The 23,659-nt window shown below is 41.3% G+C and overlaps 1 protein-coding gene across 5 annotated transcripts in view; it reads left to right on the top strand.

Moving 5' to 3' along the window:
• MEIS3 (Meis homeobox 3) overlaps positions 1–23,659 on the top strand; it is a 117,229-nt gene that overhangs the window by 20,116 nt on the left and 73,454 nt on the right. For all 5 annotated transcript variants that reach the window (XM_069207488.1, XM_069207485.1, XM_069207487.1 and 2 more), the window contains exons 3-6: positions 6,967–7,114; positions 7,891–7,941; positions 11,329–11,379; positions 16,302–16,451. In XM_069207488.1, the coding sequence (XP_069063589.1) occupies positions 6,967–7,114; positions 7,891–7,941; positions 11,329–11,379; positions 16,302–16,451 (400 nt within the window). The remainder of the gene's footprint in view (positions 1–6,966; positions 7,115–7,890; positions 7,942–11,328; positions 11,380–16,301; positions 16,452–23,659) is intronic.

The raw sequence follows: 23,659 nt of genomic DNA, 5'->3' as shown, positions 1-23,659 counted from the left end.
ACTATGCACTACTATTAAAAATTCAAAATAGTTTATATTCCGGACAACTAAGCTTGCTAATGCACGTAAGCCTAGCGTTCTTTAGCATGAACCAGTAACAAAATAATCCTCTACAAGTTTGAATGGGAAAGCGGGGTTTTGATGGCTATCGCCCCTCATCCCAATACTTTTCCAATACTTCCTGTACAGATCTACATTTTCCAAACCTCAAGTGCGTAGGTGTCCCTTGGCTTTTGTTGCTCAATTTAAAATACCGGTTCTTCCAAATATACTCCTGTGTTTGCCTACTGAACTTAATAAGATTGCAAGTATGTGGACATATTCATATCGATAAATTCTATTTCTAAGCACTCTGCACCATCACCATTTCTCTCTGTCTTTAATGGTCATGGGGTTGAAAGGATGTCTCATACATCTTCACTGGGTCTACCAAAAACACCTTCTCTGAAGCCCAGTGGTCTTCTGCGGCCTATGACGGCAAGACAAAGAGAAACATGTGGTGATCAAACAGTGACACAACTTGAAAAATGCTCAAATAATAAAATAATAATACATTTAAAATAAACACAGAGACCCAAAGTTTTTTTCTTAGGAGCCTGTCACTGGCACTGCTGAATACCAGGGCTGCCGAATGCCAAGGCTGTCTATTCTTTATTCCACCTTATGCCTCTTCCTTCCCCCAACTATGTGCTTCTTCTCTATCTCACTCCTTGCAGGCTCCTTTTAATCTCTTATTTCTATCTTTATCACCGCTTTCCTTTCTCTACCTCTCTCCCTTTTCTGTCTTACTCTCTTTTCCTCTGTGTTAAAGTCTGATGATGAAAAATAGGCTGTGGTCCCCAAAAATGAGTGCTAGTGTCCACCAGCAGTCACAGGTGCAGGCCTCCAAATGCTTAACATGTCTCTTTTTGGTCAAAGGCGCTAAGGGGTTGTTTGATAAAGTAAACAAAAAGAATCAACAGTATATGGAGTGTTTTCTAAAAGAGAACCATAAGGACGACCATCAGTAAGCCCAGGTTTTTCAACCAAAATGATAAAGCATGCTGGGATGTGTAGTTTCACATTTCCCATGAGAAGGTCGCACGCAGGCCTAGAGTAAGGACGTTCTTACAGCTTGAGCAAGAGGTGCGCTCAGTCACAAGGCACCATTTCAAACAGCTGGATGAATGCACAATATTTTGGAGTATCTAGAAAAGGGAATTAACAGAATATTGTTATCAAAATATTGTCTGACAGACGTTGTGCCTGAAACATTGCTTATAAAAATCTCACCCCGTTGGAGTTAGTATTATTTTTGTTATGATATATTTCTGTCAGACAATATTTTTTTCTAACAATATAATTACATAGATCGCTGGAAAATAATTGGTAATTCATCTATTCTTTTTTCCAGCATACCTCTTTTGCACTAAACTAAGGCTCGCGTTCATACAGTTGTTCACTCCTTCCTTCGTCTGCTCATAACAAGTATATTTGAAGCACAGTCTCAGGGACGGATTTACAAGCCCCTCGCGCCACCTTGCTCCGCCCTAGCATCATATTTTTTACACTGAGGCCCTGTTATGGTGGCCAATGCTTGCATCAGGTGCTCTGACTTTGGGAGAGCATATTTTTTAAATAGATGCATTCCATAGTCTTTCTTCACTTACAGTTGTGGTGTTAGTTTTAATACCATGTGACAAAGCCAGCAAATTCCCTTGCAAATACCCTTATGCATTTGTTCTCACACAGAAAACAATGCACCCGAATCCATGGTGACAGTTTAACAATGGTGTGATGGCGTCATCTACTGTCATTGCTGCTATAAATAACCCGATCACATTTTTCTTTGATATTCAAATAATCTTTAGTTGAAAGTGCTACTTTAGTTCATAAAGAATCTCTTCATCTTCCTGTGGATGAGTAAAACAAGTGTGTAAAAAGGAGGGATGTGTAGCCTCTGCTGTGATGATTTTCCAGGAACTGCTTTCAAGGACAAGCATTTGCAATGAAATGGGTCTCGTGTTTGCTCGAGTTAGAGCTATTAGCGTTGTACCCTTTTTTCATAAAGGTTTATTCGATTTCATATAGTAAAATCATAAAAGCCATAAATCACAACATCATATATACACATATGCATTCATTGAATAATAGAACATAAACAGCAATATAAAAAAGATAAAAGTATAATACAGGTTAAAAGATCATCAGTAAGTTCTTACGTTTAAGCACTGCGCATAAAAACTTCGCCACACGATGACAAATATCTATGTCTGATAGAAACTGTAAAAATAAATAGGCGGGCGACATTGTTTAAAACCAAAGGACCTCAAAATTAGTAAAATCCAAAACTTCTTCAGGTTCTTATAAGCATTACATGATAAACACAGTGCATCGACATCTGTTGGAGATGTGGTTACAGGGTCACATACTTAAATTCCTAGACCAGTATTATCATTGTAAATTCCTAACTGGCCTTTTCTTGCCACATAACTTGAAAATGAAAAGTAAAACATTTCACATAAGCAAGCCGAGCCACAGCCGCCATAAGGATGAGAATGAAGGAGAAACACAAAAGGAAAAAAAAAGTTTGCTTGCAGTCAAACGTATTGGCAATCGTGCACTTATCCATGTAACAGGGTCGATGGCTAAGGTGGTAACAAAACTGCCCCTGGGAGGGACAAACTTAAAGCATTTACCAAAAACAAAGGATTTTTCAAAGGTAAGCCCACGACCGAGTGATAGTGATGGGCGTGTAGTGGGTGAGGTTAAAAGCCTACAGATAGATTACAACAGGCCAGAGTGCTTGCACGCTTGACCTAAAAAGGTAAAGATATAAGGTTAAGGTGGGTAGATGGCTGAGCTGTGTGCCAGCTGCACAGTCCTGCTGCTGCCAGTCTAGTCATAAATAACCTGGCAAAGGTTGGAAGATCAGCAGGAGCCACCAGAGCAAGCTCTGGAAGAGTTAGGCTTCAATGTCACATAACTTTTATTTTGAAATATCTTCCGGGTCAGTATCTATTGAAATGAGGTCTTCAGCCATAGAAATAACCAAAGTTAACTTTGACTTAACTTGGACACAATATTGTTTGTGGGGGGCATGGAAAGTGGTGGGTTGGGAGTATTGTAATTATATTCTGCAGACAGATCTTTTCAGGGTGTTACTCAGTAACACTTAATAAGTATGTCTTAAATAGAGAACGGGAAGATCATTTTATTTACACTGTTCTTACTACCTACTCGAGTGAACCATAAGTGTGCAAAGCACACACAAAGTCAGCCTCTGCTGAACATAACCCTATATTTACACACTTTTTGTGATGTGCATCACTTTTCAGCTTTAGAACTCAGCTGTGTTTTAAAGATTGTCTTGAGTTTGGCTACACACTGAGTTCACACCAAATGGCCTCAAGAGGCACTTCTTTGCAACAAGCAAGCACCAGGCAATATAGCTCAATATGAATTATGTAAGTGTCTCAATGGGTGGCACTTTAAGATTCAGTCTTTCTCGAAACAGCTTATTCTTAGAAATTGTGATGAAAATATGAATTTGCCTGAACAGTGAAAAGACATTTTAAGGTCAGAGAATGGATCATTCTTTCGAACCTTTTTTAACAAAAATATAGATTTGCAAGATTTTTGTTTCAAACTACCGATAAAATACCTTCCCTCACCCCATCAATTTGGAACATTTAAAGCCATCTACAAATTTTAATAACTGAAAATTGCAATCAGTGGGTGAACTGTAACTTTTGTGGTGTACCACGAAGTGGTTTGTGCTTCAGGTCTAGCATTTTTAGTAACTTTCGTCTGTTTCTTTGAGAAATAAAGTTGTTGTTGGAACCGGCAATTATATTTGTATGGTGGGTTATTTGCATGAATGGCAGATCCAGGGCTATTTAGATCATACTTGAAAATTGCCCTTGTCATATTTTGTAGGGAAACGGTCTATATCACACAAGTTATCATGGCAACAACAAGTAATATTACAACTCTGTTTTTTTTTCTTACTTTTTGGATACTGTAACACTTGTAAAACGTTCTAATACGTTGTTGGTGCTATATTAGAAGTACAGTTTAGTTCTACAAGCCATCACTGTATGAGTAAAAATATAAGACAGTGTAAGGCATCAGGGTTACAAGCGTAATAATGCCCACGGCACACTAACACTGAAGGTTGGCGATTATTGGAAAACAAGCTCCTCCTGGTGTATTAGTCTTTCAATGAGTGGGACTCTTTGGCTAAGCAAACCTCTGACCAAGCAATATTCCATGAACACATTTTCTTGAAGTTCTCACTCATACAGGCAGTTGTTGCCAGGCTGCTCAGAATATTCCGTCTTGGGTTTTGGAGAACTAGCTCGGTGGGAAGCTGTGACAAGAATTGCGTTTAGTATTTGGGAAAATGGAAGAGTAATAGACTTTTTGCAACAAAGAGCTAACAATTCAACACGCGCCTTCTTCCCTAATGTAGACGTTTTGATCCTGTTTTTCTTCAGCCTGAGAAGAAAAATATACTGGATATTGGGATGAAAACCCTCAACTGTGAAGGATTGTCATGTACATAAGTCACGTGTAGTGGAATTTACTCATTGGTACATCTTCTAGTTTAGTGACAGCCCAGAGCTCTCACACCCCTTACTGCTGGTGGCAAAGAACCACAAAATGCATACCTGGCAAAGAGTACTTTTCTGGCATCCTTCATTACTAATGCCAAAAGAGTTGAAAGTAAATTTGGCTAAGACCAGGCAAATGTCAAAGTGTATTCTTTGTTGAAAACTATGAAAACCTCTTGTTTTAGGATGCCTGCAAAAAAGTGTACCTTCAACAAGATAGAAGATTTAAACAATAGAAATGACAGAGGTCTATAACGTTTTGCTGCCTTGGGGTGATGATAATTTGGAGCTATACCTTTGAGACGCACTGTGCTATTGGCAGGTTAATGGTCAAGCTGATTCGGAAGCTCTTGTAGCGGCAGGATGAAAGCTCAAACCTTAGGCCTGGATTGTTAAAAGTTACAGAATTCACCTGGCCCACAGAGGAAGCTAGGATAAACTGTGGCCTTCCTCACTCCGAATTTTCTTAAGTGTCTCTAACACTGCATCATACATACAGAAGAATGACATGACTAGTTGTATTTCTAAAATGCTCGCTGCACTATGGGATGTCTAGACACAGGTCTTCAAAAACCTGAATAACTAAACATCCTGGTCGTTGGCTTCTGCCTGAAGACTGTGAGTGAGGTTACCCGGTTGGAAGGTATTAAAGACCCTTGAATAGAAAGTGCATCAGCATACATCATACCATATCCCTGGTCTGTAAGCTATTCCGTAAGCAGGTGTCTGAAACAGGGACTTTCCATAACCCAGATGCTGGGCAGAATTTCAATTTGATGTATTGTTGCAGAAACGTTTCAGGTGGATGGATATTTTCTGGAATTTCTAGCAGTTTACCCTGATAAACTACTGCAATAGACCAAGTTCTGGGGTACTGACGGCAGGGTGCCTATTGGTCAGACGACATTTTTCTACTGCTGACATCTGGTGGCACCATTGTACTTCTGGCTTGTCTCTGCACGCTCCAGTCTCATCCAAGATGCACAACAGATTTCCTAGTTCAACATTTGGGCCTATAGACATTCTAAATAGGGAAAATGTGTAATGACTGAAAATCATCCACTGGAAATTATTGGCCATATGTATCAAGAATGCCTTTTGCGAGTCGGAAATAGCGATTTTTAAGAAATCGCTATTTCTGATTAGCAAAATGCAATGTATCACATTTGCCTATCGGTAATAGCGATTTCTTAAAAATCGCAAATGCTATTACCGAATCGCAAACTGCGATACCGGCCCCATTCGCAAATTTTTCGCATTTCCAAAATTGCGATTCCTTAACTGGAAATCGCAATTTTGGAAATGCAAAACCCCATGGTGCTGGGGGCCTAAAGCCCCCTCTGCTGCACCCCCCAATTTTTTTTAGGGCATGTAAGGTGCACACATGCCAAAGGGCATGTGTGCTTTACATGCACATTTTAAAAATGCATTTTGAATGCATTTTTTTAATTTGCACATGGTTACCACCAAGTTGAACTTGGTGGTAAATAGCGATTCCTTAATGCCCAATTCGCATTAAGGAATTGCTTCTTACATGTGCTTTGGAAATCGCAAATAAGGAATCCTTATTTGTGATGTCTTATTGAGAGAGTCACAATTTGCGACTCTCTAAACAGGGTCACAATTTTAAGGAATCGCTATTTTATCGATTCCTTAAAATTTCATTCAGAATGCCTTTGATACATTCTGAAATGGCTTTTTGCATTCGCAAACGGGCAATCGCATGTTTTGCGAATCCAAAAAGCTTTGATACATCTGGCCCTATGTTACTAATAGGTAACTAACTCGCTCGTTCACCAGAAGAACACTTATGTGTTTGGGTAAAATTGGCCTCAAATGGTTTTTGTACCCGTTTTTAAACCATTGTCTACTAGAAGCACGAATTGCACTTCTTTATTTGTACAGCCAAATCCCACCTGGTTGTGTCTACCCATGCAATCCGTAGCACTAGTGATGATACAAAATGCGAGAAGGGTGAAATGTGTTATTCCCTGTTTTGGGGTTTTCATTTAGGTTGTATTAACAGCAGGAATAAACAGAGAAATGCTATTTGTCTTTTTGCACCACTATTTACTGATTGGGTTTAAGTAAACCCTTAAGTATCTGGGGGCTCTACACCTTCTTTCTCAAGCAAGAATAAGGTTGGGTTACCATGAAATTAGCTCTACAGAAAGAGAAAGATCTGAAACCTATAGTGATTTTACCCCTGTTTACTGCTGATTGGTTAGTTCTTATTTATGTGTGTTCTGTGCGGTAGGCTGCTCAACACTTCTAGATCCATGTCTGCAACTGTTTCCGCCTCATGTGTTAAGTATCTGTGCCTTCTTCTGGTCTCTGTGATTGATCTAACTGGATTCCCTTTCCGTGGCAGGCACCCGCTCTTCCCTTTGCTGGCCCTGGTCTTCGAAAAGTGTGAACTGGCGACCTGCTCCCCTCGGGACAACTCGGGCTCCTACCCTGGGGGAGACGTGTGCTCCTCCGACTCCTTCAACGAGGACATAGCAGTCTTTGCAAAGCAGGTCAGTTCCCCAGGGGTGGAGGGGGAGATGGGGAACTGAAGTTGGGGTATTCCAGTAAATAAATAAAAGGTACTACAAAGGATCTGTGATCTCACTTCCACCACCTCTGGCCATTTACTGAGTCCACGTTCACGCCTGGGAATCATTGATGGCTAATGTTAGACCCGGGGGGGGGGGCGGAGGGGGGGGGATTTCGTTTTAGCTACAAGAAGCAGGGACTGGGTTCCAGTTGAGCCCCCTCCGCAATCACAAGCTTGCCATTAAGCATGCTCTCTTCTGTTCCTCCTCTCAAACCGAAAAGGGGCCAAGAACCATAATCAATAGCTGTAATCAGCCATTGATAAGCCATTATCGGAGTGTTATGCTGGTCCCTGGGGAGGTGTTCCTGTGGATAACTGAAGCCTGCATGTCCTGCAGATGTATAGATTTATGCTTTGTGGCTGAGAGAGCGGCCTTCTCTCCAAATCGAATCGCACTCGAGGGCTTTCCAGGGCCTTTTCTGTGTTGCTATAATTATATTAATACAATGTTTTAAAGTGGGCCGGCTTGCGTTTGACACTGATGGAAAATTAAACTGGGGAGGCGGTAGGGAAGGTCTGCACAAGCACAAAATGTAAGGTTTAATTTAAAAATGGCATTCAAAAACTGGGAGGAGGAGGCCCTGGATAAAATATTTCCCTCCAATTAGGTTGATGGGAATATGAGGGTCATAGGTCATTCCGTTCATACTGCTGCCATGTTAAGCACTTGACTTCTCTCTGTTTATTTGCTTCTAGGTCAGGACAGAAAAACCTTTATTTTCATCCAATCCAGAGCTGGATAATCTGGTGAGTAACTTGTACTCGAGCCTGGTACCTAGTATTTGCTAAGGTTACCTGATGACTGCATGTCACCTGTGACCCTACATTCCAGCCCAGTATTTTCTTCAGTAAACCATGTCGACTTAAATTCAACTGATCATGTGCTTTGAACCAGGACTATGCCTCCCAAAATGCATTGGGATGTCAAATGAATGCCCTGGGCGTGTTCATAAGGTCAATGGCAGTTTGGAGTCACTAGGCAGCTTATTAATTAATATTGGCTACGTTCTACCGCCTTTAATTTGCCCAGAAATGCATCCACTTTATTACTAGAAGGATGGGTGCCAAGGAACCCTTTGCCAGACCGAACACCTTCAGCTAGTTTTGCCTTTCTAGACAACAATTCTGGCACTTGCAGGCCCACATCTTTCATGGAAGATGATAAACCAGAAGTCCCAGAATGTAAAGTGCTGTTCAGTTAAATGCCAGGATTGGCTTTAGATGGCGTGATTGATGTGTCAACAGTTGGCACCTATAAAGATGGAGCCACTTATGGGTGGGAATTAACAAAGCTTAGCGCCATGAATGCTTTTCAAATCAGAGCTCTTAAAATAAAGGCACTAACTACTGTTGTTTGCCCGCATTCTAGGTTCAGTGCGAGAGAAAGAAGCAGGGACATAGAGAAACATGACAAATGGCGTGCCATCTGCTTGTTTTGAGTCATGTTAGTGGACAGGAACTAATAGCCTTGTTGCTCAGATTATTTCAGGCATTAACAGTTATTAATTGCCCTCATTAAGACCCTTCCTCCTCTGCTCTGCCCATAATAGTGGGTCTGCGCTGGCCTGCAGCAGTGGGCATTAGCTGCTGTTAATGCTTAGTAATGTCTAATAAGTCATAATTAACAACATATTACCTGTAAAACCATGGGAGCGTGTTCAGTGTTTTAGGAGTTTGATAGTGTTGTGTTCAAAGGGGTTTTAAAGTTCTTAATGTGCCGTTCCCTGGGCTTTCCTTCAATAACGTTTTGAGTCCCTGACCAAGCCTACAAGAAACCCCAAAAGAGGTGACCTTTTAACCATGAGAAAAACTCTTGGTGATTTAGGAATGCTCTGGGTACAATTGTAAAGGTTGCATATTCCTTGGAATCGTCAGCGATGGTCCCTTTTTCCACTTTCCGAGCAGACATAAACTGCTGTCTATACATTTTTTCACTGATTGGAAACATCAGTATGGGAACAAAATCCCCCCTCATCCTCCGTGAAAAGCAGAGTGCAGTGCGAAGCGAACTGTAAGAATTAACCATTTAAAAAATATGAATTCCTCCAAAGTGACCCCTTACAAAACACCACCCCATGCCAGAGGACTTATTTGGTGCTATTTTAATATTAACTATATTAATGTGTTTATCCTCTGAGTTTGGTCTGATTTCATTTCCAGAAGTTTTGCTTTATACTGTATTTAAGAAGAATGCTTTTTATTGCTTAGGTGCAAACACGTAATACTGTCTTGATAGTGCAGCCCAATTACACTCTGCTACATACAATGTTTGGAACGTGTGTAGGTGTTTGCAGAAAGTGAGCCCATTTCTGTATAACAACAGATGCCTTATGGCCCAAGTGTCCAAGATAGGTCCAGGAGGGTAAAGAGGCATTCTACATTTTCAAGAGATCCATACAAGACACATCTTCCCACAATGAATCTAAATGGAGAAAACTGCAATTCTAATTATAAATTGTATTTACATAGTGTTTACTACACCTGACAAGGCGTTGAAGTGCTTAATTGACAGTTAGTAGTCTTGCGGTGAATATGCTCTTAGTCTCCATGTTCCGCACTATTCTGCTAGCTAATGGATGGTTATATGGCCTGGATCCAGAATTCCTGGACCTGTGTTGGGCATCCTTGACCTATATATTTTTATTCAAGGCAGTCCATGGCAGTTATATACTGTGGTCTCCTCCTTTCAACAGTGCATTTGCCAAAACCCTGTGGACATGCGTCTAGCACAAACACGGTGTGTGAGCACAACACTACCTTTCTTAAAAGGTCTGTTATTTTTGCCTGGTTCTGTTAGAAAATACAGAAATATAACATCACACGCCAAAAAAGAGTGCCCAAATTAAAAGTTGTATATATTAAGCCTTGTGAAGAGTTTTGCCACTGATTCTATGTAAGTAGATTCCTGGAATAAATTTCCTAAGTCTTTAAGGTTGTGGCCACTATGTCATTTTAGGGGGAATAGAAGGTGCGCACCTTATAAGTAACACAACAGTATGTCTTTTCTCTCTTTTAAAGTGATCATCTTAAATGCTTGTTTCCTTTCAGACATGCAATGCATGTAAACAAAGTGCTCCAGGGAGAATTCGACGCCTTTAGGGAGGGTTTTGAGCATTTTGCACCACGATTGCAAATTCTAATTATTCCTGCAATAAAATCTGTGTAAATTCTTGTTAGAAAAGAATACATTTGAGCAACAAATGATAACTCTGTTCTTTGCAAGTATTCTCCAACTATAAAGCAGAAAAAAATAAAGATATAAAACCAGAGCCATGAAAACTTTTAAAAAATTGCTTCTAGATTGACTATTCTGTACATCTTAATTTCCTAATGTCTTGAACTGTATCCAGAAAAGGCACTAGCATTTCCATGATTAATCTACGTTTTAAGAAGGTGGGCACTGGTAACCATCCCACTGATACCTCAATATTAGAGCAGCAGCATGTGGGAAGGAGGAGGCATCCTCTAGTGCCAAGAGGGTACATTCCTGCATGGAAATTAGAGAGGGGACAGCAACCCCCAAATTTCCTTTTGACTCCCCTGACTTCTGAAGTATGACAGCTCCTAAATTCATATAACCGTAATGCACAATATTTCAATTTTATTATAATAAGCTTAATTTTTGCACCATCATATTTTTGTATGGATATTATATTGAATTGATATTATATTATCTTTGATGATTTATCAGTTGTAACCTAAATGGTTATATATATATATACATATATATATATATATATATATAGACAAACACACAAACATCTATAGATAGATAGATAGATAGATAGATAGATAGATAGAATTAATTTTGAATATTATTAAAATAAGGTTTTGCATGCACAGTTCTTTTTACAATATATTCTTCAAATGCATGTCTTTAAAGTCTGTAGTTGGTTGACGTTCTGCATTTGGTCTTTGGAAAATGGTTTCGGAAAAGGTTTTATGTAACACTCCCGCTCTCAGAGGTGCAAAATGAGGGGGGATGAAGCCCTCTTTTTAGCAGAGCTAATTTCTGTTGCAAGATCATTTCTCTTCTGAAGACTATTTTTTTGCATATTCTCAAGGGCTTTCTCACATGCTCTGCTCCATCTCACTTCGACATTTCATAAATGTCGGTCTTCTTGATTTTTTCAGATGATCCAAGCGATCCAGGTGCTGAGGTTTCATCTCTTGGAGTTGGAAAAGGTAAATATGGGACTGCGTGTTTATACACGCACATGAATTCTTTGTATTTCAATTATATTCTTTCCCGAACCAAAGTTATCCAAATATTAGAACAGGGAGCGCAGAGCTTAACCTTTCCTATTAAATGTGAATTTAGTGGAAGTGCCAACAAAAACCTCAAACCACAAATATTTAGAATAATTTTGCATGAAATGTATGTTAGGGTAATTTAAAGAGTCCTAAAAGGACTTTGCAGATTATTTTCTTAATTTTACTAGGGAAGTGGAGGGAAGAAGGGGGTGGACTGACTGAGAAACAACAGAGCCCCTGTTACTTCCCTCCATATTGTACCAAAGCTCCAAAGTAAAGACTGATTAAAAATGGATCAATAATCCACTTATTAAGCAATTCTGGACTTCCTCTTTTGTCCTCAGTCTCTGCACACTGTTTTGTGCCCTAAATGCAATTAGAGGTTCTAAATTTAAAACTCAGCAGGTACATTTAGGAAAACAGTTTAAGGCCTTAGAGTTTAGGGTTACCATTATGGCTGTCTGAATGAACGGATACCACGTTTGGCTTTCCTCTGATAACCTAATGTCTTCTAAAAGTTGTAGACTGAATTTGCTTCTGTTGAATTAATTGACGTAACGTACCTGACAACAATGACATAGAATATAAAAGCTCACAAATATGAATATGGTGTCTTGACAACTTAAAGCTTAGTGGCAATCCTCTCCTCGTTGGATACTGCAATCGTATGGCTTGCAAGCCACTGGGAAGCTCTGTAAGTGATACAACTAAGGTTTCTGTGAAGTTCTACAGTTCGTCCGGAAAGCTGGGCAGAACTAACAAACCTAATTTTGTGTGCAAACTTTACAAGCTTTCAAACTTTGCGAGTTAGTAAAGCTTTTTGCAAAAACAAAAAGATTCCAGGAAGATTTGTTGTAAAACCTCTTTTTCCAAATAAAAGTGTTTGATGTAATTTTCCACAGCAAAAACTACTATTAGCAGACATTTTCTCCCACTATTTGATTTATTTAAATTAAGTATTAGCGAAATTCACAAAGACCCAAAGCTTTAACACAAGAAAATCATAACGTTTTGAAGGAAAGATATTTGCAATTTTGCTCACCTCTCCTAACACAGAGATAGATGCACTGGTAGTTCCAAGAGCTCCATTGCTGTGGCAGTGGGCTGATACATAGTCTCGTGGTTGGTTGACTTGTGCTTTCAAGCCTGATGTCAACTACTTCAGTCCCAGTATTAGTTAATTTATGTTTGTTGCTATGTATTTATGCATGTATGTATGTATGTATGTATGCATGTATGTATGTATTTACTATTTACATACTTATTTAGGAGCTTTATAATGACCTGTGTGTGAAACAGATGAACAAATGTTGTGCTGTGAATGGGGCGCAGTCTTTGTACTTCACTCTGCTTCATCTGCCACCAGGTCACTAGGGTGATTTTTATGCCACACTTACCAGTTTTTATATGTGCCTATGCATGTATTGCTGGAATAGTGTGCCACAAGCTTCCAGTGTATAGGCAAACTATAGTTCTGGAACTCTAAGGTCTGTATGGTTCTCTCTTTTGGGTCCTGGCCTAGTATATACTCATAGTCATGTATCTGACCTAATCTCTGTTTGCAATGCCTCTATTATTCCCCCTACGGGCATTTCATAATGTGTTTCAGGATATACAAGAGCTCCTGATGCAGGTCAAAAGTGCATTAGGGCCATTGTCATTAGCAGGAGGCCTATGAGGTTAGTTGCAGCTCCATTTTCTCATCATGTACCATCACAATGTTGTCTCTGACTGCATCCCAAATTGTGAGTGATCATCACTACTGCCAGACTACTTTGGCAAGCCCCTCCTAAAAGGAGCAGGAGAGAGTAGGAAAAGTTACCTTACTCTGTCCCTGCCTGGAAACCATCAAAGACCCAACTTCAATAGATGCCTGTGCTAAGGAGAACTGGGGATGCTCTTTTGACAGACTGTGGATATCAATGCATGGGTCGTTTAAGTGATGGACTCCTCCCCAGCCCTGCTTGCCAGTGAGATTAGATCTGTGTATCCTCAAACTATACTGAGAAGGGAGCGGAGGGAAATACAAAGACACAAAGAAAGGCAGATAAATAGAAAAAAAACGGTTCATTACACAATGAGGGGTCATCACACAAAACTGAGAAAAAAAGGAAATAGGAATTGCATAAAATAGACATATGAAAAACAACCCAAAACACCCATATGTGATTTTCCCCACGAAAAGTGTGTGCATTTTGAACACATAACCAAAACCTTCAATGGAATACATTTTCAGATGTTTGTGTTGTATATACATACTGCTTTCAGCCTCAGGGCTGCAGCTTTGGAGTCTTGTAAATAACAGATTATTACCCAAACACAATGATACTGATTGATCTCATAAAGATTAAAGTCCGAGTTGATCCTGCTGGGATCCGAACTCGTGACCCTTATGTTTCACAGATACTCAGCAGGAAGAGGATTAACCCAGCGGACTATCTTAAGATCAAATACTACGAGCATTGGAAGAACCAGTCTCCAGCGTGGATTTTATCTTACAAAATGAACATTCAAGAGGGAAACACCGGATTTAGGGACAACTTTGTGGGGTGGCAGAATTACACCGACCTTTATTTTCAGAAACGTGCAGTTTTATTGCCTGACCTTTACCAGGTAGATCTGCTGCGTGGCTCAAAGCTAGATCTTCTCTGGGTCTTCACGGCAGTGCCTGGCCTTGGGGGCAGGGGGTGGAGGGGCACAAAAGGACTTCCCTTTAGAATCTCCCTTGGTTTGATAAGGTAATGAGCCTATTATGGCAACAACAGCCCAGGCGGTTTTTAACCAGATAATCCCCTTGTTAATGTGGTAATTAACCCTTTGATTCCCGCCATCTGCCTGCTGCGACTCAAAGTGATTACTGACAGCAGTATGGGGTAGTTATGTGTGTGGGAGAGAGGGGCCTGGGGCGAAGGCGGGAGGGGGTTCCCTTTGTTAATATTGGGCTCTAGGAGGGAAGAAAGATTTGCGGATTGATACTGTTACACAATTTGTGAGAAGAAAGGCATAAGAGGAGAAGGGAGGGGCTATCGGGGCCGTGATGAATGCACCCCTCACAGGTACACTGTACTGCAGAGCCTGCCCAGGCTCCACCCGGAAGTGAATGAAGGTCTTAAAGTTACAAGCAGAGGCCTCTGAACAGGGAATACAAAAAAAACATTTTGCGTTCCTTTTAACTTGGAAGCCGTACCAAGACAGTAACAGTGCATTTAAGTTTGTTCTTGGAACGTTTTATGCATATTGATCAAAGGAAGGGCCGGGTAGAGGGTTGTTTCAAGGGCTATCGGAACTGCCTCCCAACCTCAAAAGGAGGCCTCAGATTTAGGCATGTCATGCCTTCTGAGTTATGAAAGTGGCCTTTAAAACTGGAAGTAGTACAGGATCTGACACCTGCTTATGAAGAATGATATATACATGCTTGTGTGTGTGTTACATGCATGCCAACATTTTAGAAGAAGTGGGAGATTAAAACAAAAAATCAGGAAAATGTATTTTCCCCAGCGACATATTGAAGTAAAGACAATTTCAGGCGGGAGACAGTTCAAATAAAGCAATTCTTGGCTTCAAAATTCGGGAGTCTTCCACGTGAGTCTGGTCTATTGGCATCTGTGGTGTTAATAGGTTTAGGAATGTTTAGTTAAATCTAAGCATTAAAATCCAGTAAAATACATCACTTCTCGTTACTATCATGCCCCTACCTTGAATTATATACCAAATATATATGTCTATATTGGGTGCTCAGTGGGAGTGTTAAGGGTATGGTGGTAACCATAACTGGCCAATTGTAGATTTTTTTTATACTGAAATTTAACAATAACATTATTTAATGTAAACTTCGTCAGTAAATTTAACAAGCACCGCATTTAGTGCTATCTATAAAATAGACTGCCCTCTAACTGCATAATTATGATGTTATAAGATGCCATCTAACCTTAAATCACAGTCCTTGAACTTTTGTCTCTTTAGGGTGTTTGGTCGGAATATCGGGGAAGAAATACCGAGCAGTCACAATATCCTGACCAAAATATCGAGGGCCAAATATTGACACAAGTGTGAAAAGATTGTGTATACCTAACTCCACATATATGCACTTGGATGCTATATATCTCTTCAGGCATGTAGATGTGGAGTTAAGAATAGTAAATCTATAACTGTCTGATTTTACCTACCTTCTTCATATTTTGGTTTTCAATTATTTGTCCACAATATTGTGACTTGATATTCCTTCTGTGATATTCCAGAATACAACTGATATTTAGCAGAGAGAGGGTTTGAATGAATGGGGAGATGTAAGGGGTGCGCAGGAGGTTGGGAGAGCTTCAAAGAACCACCATTCCTGCACCGTTCGCAGACCACTGTGACGCTACAGTGCGTATAAAGCAGAACTACTCTGAACATATTTTAATTATTTTTCTCTTTCTTTGAAATCTTTCTTTCTTGCTGAACATTTCTCTCTTATTCACTTATTTTATTCTTTATTTCTCCTCACCCCCCACACTCTTTGTTATTTTGGTCCTTTTACGCTCTCCCTTTCTGACATCATGTCTTCCTCTGTCCTTCCCCCTCCGCTTCCTTCCTGCTTTGCCTGCTTACTCATCCCAACATCCTTCCTTCATTACATCGTCCTTCGCCATGTCCGTCCCATTATTCCTTTGTTCCTGCTTCTTCTTCTCTCTTGCTTACTATCTTCGCTCCTCCCATGTATTCTTCCACTCACAATTATTCTTTCCATTCCTTCCTAAATTTCATCCTGTCTTGCATCCTCACCATATTCTTTCCTTTCCCACCTCCCTCTCCCATCCTCTTTCCCACACCTCCTTCCCCATCCTCTCTGCCTTCACTTCCTACCTCTACAGGTTCACGACTTGTGCGATAACTTCTGCCATCGCTACATCACATGCTTAAAGGGAAAGATGCCAATCGACTTGGTGATTGACGACCGGGACGGGGGATCCAAGTCTGACTTGGAGGATTTCACAGGCTCCTGCACTAGTCTCTCAGACCAGGTAACTGGCTTTTTCTTTCGTTTACCATGGCTACTCTACCCATCAGTTGTTCTGCACTGGCACGGTTTGTTTTAATTAGGTCTCCTAATAATTAATTATTGCTTGGCTACCAGGGGGTGGATTCACTATGAATTGTGTATATCCTGTCAATAGAACATCCTTTAGGAAGAGAGTTGGGAATAACTTATGTCAGGAGTTTTTAAAGGTTCCTAATGCAGATGGTGCTGTTCTTGGCATGTATTAAATCACTACTTTATAATAGAGAGCCGTTGTCTGTGCAGTAGTATAGGGTGATGATTCCTGCACTGTAGGGTAGAATACAATTCTGTATGCAGCATCGTAACCTACTTGTATATGTGCTGGGTTAAAAAGTCCAAGATGCACGCACTGCACATTGTATATGTTTCTGAGCTATAGAGGAGAGTACCCGTATTTGTGCTGTAGTGTAGTCAGGGACACTTGAATGATCTGGCAATGAAAGACTAAATTAAGAAACAGGTTTGGTTAAATTACACAGCAATAAAAAGCTAATTATGTGATATTATGCCGAGCACATTCTGTTGCGGTAATATTTTACTACTTTGTCATTTTAACACATATTCATACAGTCTATGTAAAGTGAGTATTCACTTGTCTGGTACAGTTCAACGAATATGCATTAAGTAACTGAGAAGTGACCAGTTAGATTTTGCCGAGGGTCTGGCAACCGTGTGCTGTTTTCTGAGTAACGTTAGATCTGTTTGAACAAGATTTGTTTTTTATTGAAATCTGCAAATTATGCTGCAGGATTAAGCTGCAAGTGCTGTAAATCCATTTTGCAGCAAATGCCAACACATACTTGCTATGGCCTCTGTATAGTGAACCTGTATTTGTGCTGTAAAAGGGATCACCATATGGCCTAGAGGATATAATTAATGTCTGCACAATGGGATAGAACATTGTGATTGTGTTGGGTTTCCAAAATGATTTTTGTTGTGAATTACAATTATGATGTCAATGCACAGGTAGGGGACGGCACCAATGCCCGTGGTATATGTGAGAAACCTAAGAAACCTCACAGCCCCAGTTTCCAGGACAACCCTGTGCAATGAAAGGCAAACAACTGGCCTGAGATAATCAGATTCATTTTGAGAAACAGTTCTCATGCCGTATTCATTACAACAAGAAGATAGCATTCAAACTTTTGGCTACCATTACACAAGGTACATAAATGAATTGCAAAACTAGTTTGGATAACTTCTATACATGGGAATCACCTAAGCACATTGTTGAAGTCATGTTCAGTGGTCCTTAGAGCATCAGCTAATTGGCTTGGGTGTCCGAGTGCTAGGCACTGGGTCCACCAGATGTACTCTTTACAAGGCAAGCTTCCCTGCTCCCTCTCAAAGAGAGGAGTCAAAGGATAGCATGTCAGCCTTACTGGAGCCACTCAAAGAGGATGATGATGTATGTGCAGTAGCATAGACTAGTTGGATCTGCTGTCTGATGCAACTTTGAAGTTTGTTAGAGCAGCAATGCCTGTGCTGTAAAACAGAAATATGATATAGGTTCTCTGTGACTGAACAGTGATGCAAGGCACAAGAATAGATGGACAATATAAAAGACATGTCTACTCCTGGGGCTGAGCATTTGGGTCTGCATTGGGGAGGTACTGTTGGACATGACAGGGGTGTCTTTATTTAACAGTCACTAATGGTGTCTGCTGCAAGTAGAACCATGCTGTCTAAAGTAGAATAGAAACATTAGAAATGTTTTAGAGCCTTAAGTATTGATATCTGCTTCCGGGTCGATCATTGATGTCTGCATGGTAGGATAACCTTTAGTAGGTAGCACAAATATGTCTGTTTGGCAGGATAGATTGAGGATATATGTTCTTTGAGAGGGAGTAGTGGTGTCTGATGTAGGTAACATAATGATTCCTGTGTTGTAGGACAGAATGGTGATATCTGTGCTTTAGGGCAGAATGACGGTGTCTGTTGTTTGAGATAAGCTAACTTGTTAGCTAGTGTCTGATGTGTGAAGAACAATGATGTCTGTACTTTATGATTGAATAGGGATGTCCGTTCTGTGGGATGGTGTAGTAGTGTCTCATGGGGGTAGAAGAATTATTCATGTGCAGTAGGAAAGAATGGTTATATGCTTGCTGTAGGGTAGAATGTTGATGTACGTTCTGTGATATAGGCTAGCGGTGTCTGATGCGGCAAGAACTATGATGTCTGTACTGTGTGGTTGAATGGGCATGTCTGTACTATGGAATGATGTATGGTGTCTAATGTGAGTAGAACGCGTATTCTTGTGCTGTAGGATAGAATGGGCATATCTGTGCTTTAGTGTGCAATGTCGGTGCCTGTTGTGTGAGATAGACCAGTGGTGTATGATGTGGGAAGAACAATGACGTCTGTACTGTGTGGTTGAATGGGGATGTCTGTGCTGTGGAATGGTGTAGTGGTGTCTCATGTGAGTAGAAGGATTATCCCTGTACTGTAGGAAAGAATGCTAACGTGAGTGCTGTGGCACAGAATGGCGATGTTTATGCAATAGGACACAATGTTGATGTCTAGGTTGCGGGATACAATGGGGACAGCTGTTCTGTAGGACCGAGCAGTGGTGAGTAATACAGGTAGCACAATGATGCCTCTGCTGTATGAGAGAAAGGTGAAGTTTGTTCTGAAGGGCAAAGAATCAAGTACAACCATGTTGTTGGACAGAAAAATAATGTTTTTGCTTTGATTCTGCCCTTGGTCGCCCTGCTGTGGAGCTCTCGGCTCTTGTGCTCTCTTAAATGACAGCGATTAACAATTTGGAAATAGAAGATAAAGAGGATGAATATCTGAGAAACTGTAAAGATTTTGACCTATGAGTTCTTGTGTGCCTCGGCTGTGGCTGCCAAGACCTGTGCTCTGGCAGAGAATCATGAATCTAAGGAGTCTTTCCGGGAGATGACATCCTTAAGGACAATGGATTTTTTAATAAGATTATTTGTGTTAGGCTGCTTCAATTTGCAGATCAGTGTTCTTGGAAAAAGTCAACTTATAACAGTAATGCTTTTGAGAGGGAGTGTGTTCCGCAGTCTAAGGTCCCATCTTTCAGGAATGGTGAAGCAAAGGGAGCGACCAAATAATCAACATGATAGCGCTCAACACTCGGATCACTTCGAAGTTGGCTCTCCTGTACAAAGCCTGAACCTATAAGATCTGTGTATACTCAGATGCCCTTGGCACGAGCCATGTGACATCTGTGCTATATAAGAATGAGTACTGCTGACTCAGAATAACTTTGGTTTATTACTGTTAGACCCTGACAGATCTGTGTGGCTGCAGAGTGAGTACTGCTGGCTGTGGCCCGAGCCTGCTACACCTGTGTGAGCTCATAACGAGTACTGCTGACTATGGCCTGAACCTGTAAGATCTGTGTGACCTCAGAGTGAGTACTGCTGACTATAACCTGAACCTGTAAGATCTGTGTGAGCTCATAACGAGTACTGCTGACTATGGCCTGAACCTGTAAGATCTGTGTGACCTCAGAGTGAGTACTGCTGACTGTGGCCTGAACCTGTAAGATCTGTGTGACCTCAGAGTGAGTACTGCTGACTGTGGCCTGAACCTGTAAGATCTGTGTGACCTCAGAGTGAGTACTGCTGACTATGGCCTGAACCTGTAAGATCTGTGTGACCTCAGAGTGAGTACTGCTGGCTGTGGCCCGAGCCTGCAACACCTGTGTGAGCTCATAACGAGTACTGCTGACTATGGCCTGAACCTGTAAGATCTGTGTGACCTCAGAGTGAGTACTGCTGACTGTGGCCTGAACCTGTAAGATCTGTGTGACCTCAGAGTGAGTACTGCTGACTGTGGCCTGAACCTGTAGTATTTGTGTGACCTCAGAATGAGAACTGCTGACAATGTGGTGAGACTGTAAAATATGGGTGGCCTCAGAGCAAGCACTGTGGACTTCAGCCTGAGCCTATAAGACGTATATATTACACCACAGCATACACTGATACCTATGATGTAGTTCTGTAATAATTATTAGGAGTGAGCAGAACTAGCAGAAATTCATCCTGGAATTCCGTGAACTTACATGAAAACTCTGCGAGATTCCCCAAAGTTCAATGAACTGGCAGAAATCGTCACATTGTGCTGCTCGTGCTGAAGTTTAGGACTAGCTCATTCTGTTCTGAAAAATCAGAGCAAACGGCACCATGTGGCACGCCAGAGGGTAATAATGCTCAAGTTGACTTTGCTGCCTGCTTGAGTAGATTTTCTACTTGAGCTGCAGCTTTCTCACTGCAAAAGGTTGTGACCACTTACAACCATTCGCATTGAGAATATCTCGCTGGGTGCCCTCTTAGAGCCCGAAAATCACACTTGGGGTGCCAATTCTCGCTCATGCTTGCCAACTTACCATTGGTGAACCGTGTGCAAGAAAAAACTCCACCATGTGGCAGTTGGCAGAATTTGGCCAGAACTCTGCATTACAAGCATAATACGGAGTGGGCAAAATTCCATAAACGCCAACGGCAGAGTGGAATTTATCGCCCACTCCTAATATTTTTGTGAAACCTAACATATTGCCTTCTTGTGAAATTGCTGAGCCTGGAGTTCAGCTGCGTTACCCAAATTGCAAATCTGTTGATTAAGACCAGAATTTGTAAGATATGAGTAAACTGAAGGGTAAGTTTGCTGGGTGTGACCGAAGCCTGCACAGTGAGCATCCTTCGGGTTATTGCAGCTTTGTGAGGGCTAAGCATAATGCAATATATGTATCCCAAAAGATAGCATGTTGTCTAAGACATAATCCTACGCAGTCTTTGTAGCCCAGGGCGGAGTGAAGCCATGTGAGGCCTATGACTGACCAATCTATGTATAACAACAGATAGTTCTGATGTGTGATGTCACTGTTTGACCCCTTTTTATTCTATTTCTCTTGGTAAACCTTTCTCCCTCTCTAAGTAACTCTACCTCTGACTCTGTCTCTCCATCCTGTGTCATTTGCAGGATTTTTGGGGTCTTGTGCAAGACAAATTTTTGCTGTTTTTGTGTGACCTTGTTAAAGGTTAACATATAATGTAGTATTGTCTGACATTTTAGGGATTTGAATTAGCAGGAAATGGGTACAACTATTCGAATTTGTTCTCTACTGGCGCACCAAAATATTTAATGTCCGGGCCCACAAGGTTCTTAAGATTATACTGGCAAGGTCTGAGTAACCTAAGGCATAGGTTTATCACCTGAGTCCTGATTCTTTATAGTTTAAAAATCTTCAAGGATAGCTCTGCTGTCAAAGGCTCCGAATAAGTTTTAAATGTATTTGAAAAAAAATACACAAGGACTAAAATAGGGAGGATGAAAAACAGACTACATCAGAAGAACGAATTTAGAACAAGAGGAGAGGCCATGTGAAAAGATTGAATGTAAATAAAAGAATGAAAAATGAGATAAAAAAATGTGCGAACAGAAAGGGCAAAATAAAAGGAATGAGAGTGGTGGGGAATAAGAATAGAAAAAAGTAAATTAATTAATATAGGTAACAGTCTTTTTAGGAGAAATTAGAGTTGAACTAAGATTCATTGAATAGCGTACCTGGACAAAAGGAGGCGGGAAGCAGATGTTACAGCGAGAAAGGAAGTAAAACGAAAGAGTACATTGAATGGATGAAGTGTAGTATGTTGAAGTGAAAAGGAGCAAATGAAGACTGCAGAAGACTACGGCAGAGAGAAAGAGGAAAAAAGAGGGAATATGGAGACAGAGTTGGAAAAAAACAGGATGTTAACGGGGGCAGTATGAGGAGATCAACAAAACGCAGCATGAATCTCCCTATAACTCAAGCTATTGTTTTGATCGTTAGGGAGGGGATGATGTATAGTTGAAGGTAGTCTTTCGGTTGCAAGTGGGAGGGTGGGGAAGTAGAAAGGCCTAAAAGAGTGGAAGGTGGAGACATGGAAGGTCAAGTCGCAGAATGGGAGGAGAAGATGTAGGAGGGTACGCTAAAAAGGGGTGTATTCGATAGAGTAGAGTATGTTGGAAAGGAGGTGGAGAAGTAGTAAGGAATGCCAGAGAGTGGATGGAGAAGTCGGAGAAAGCTCTGCCGACAAGAGGTGGAGAAAGTGGAGTAGAGTATGTTGGAGCTTAGAGAAGGCATGTAGAATGGCATGTCAGAGTGGATGGAGGCAATAGACAAACCTATGCTGGAAGGGGGAGGTGGACAAGACGTAAGGAAAGTCGGAGAGTGGGCGGGAGAGCAAGAGACAGGTATGTAGAAAGACGTGTAAGATTTGGGGAGCAGAGTATGTTGGAGGCTGGAAGGTGGCATGTAGAACAGCACCTCAGGGTGGGTGGAGGAGAGAGAGAATGGTATGTCAGAGAGTAGAGTAGGGCATGTAGAATGACATGGCAGAGTGGGTGGAGGGGGCAAAGAATGGTATGTTGGCGGGTGGAAGGGAACATGTAGAATGGGCACGTTTGAGTGGGTGGAGAGGGGTAAAGCATGGTGTGTTGGAGGGTGGAAAGGAGCTTGTCGAAGGGCATGTCTGAGTGGGTGGAAGGGGTAAAAATTGTATGTTGGAAGGTGGAAGGGTGTACGGAGAAAGATATATTCGAGAGAGGGAGGAGATAGACAAGGGTATGTTCGAAGGTGAAAGAAGGTACCTTAGAGGGTGCAAGGAAACGTAGAATGGCATGTCTGTGAGTGGAGGGGGTAAATAAAGTATGATTTTAGAAGTTAGAAGAAGTAAGAGAAGACACAGATGAGTATGTCACAGAGAGGCAGGAAGGAGAGAAAGAAGATTATGTGGAAGAGAAAGGAGAGGGGGAGAGGAGCGCTTTTTTCCAATTTGCAGAAAATTGCTGAGGTCTGGAAGAGATTGAGCTGGAATCCTGGCTCTGGCAGCCGCAGCAGAGGCTCGTCGGTATCTGAAAGGCCTCTCCCAGAGCCGAGGAGTAGGGACTGCAGTAATAAGAGAGAGTTACGTGTGAATTGGAAAGATTTGCTGAAGATTAAAGGCAGACTGCCCCAACACTCCCGCTCCCTGCCCACCTCTCGCCAGAGATCGGCATCTGTGGGCAATTACGTCCCTGAGTAGAACCAGCATTCAAGCCTCGGTCACTTCTTTCTGCTTCTCACGTGCTCCATCTGTCTCTCCGTTTCTTTCTCACTCCCCGACTACCACTACTCTTTTTCTTCTGTGTCTCTGCTGTTTACCTCGTGCCTGC

The sequence above is a fragment of the Pleurodeles waltl genome, chromosome 9 (genome assembly GCF_031143425.1).
Source record: "Pleurodeles waltl isolate 20211129_DDA chromosome 9, aPleWal1.hap1.20221129, whole genome shotgun sequence".
Lineage (NCBI taxonomy): Eukaryota > Metazoa > Chordata > Amphibia > Caudata > Salamandridae > Pleurodeles > Pleurodeles waltl.
This window is presented reverse-complemented; position numbering and strand designations above follow the sequence as displayed.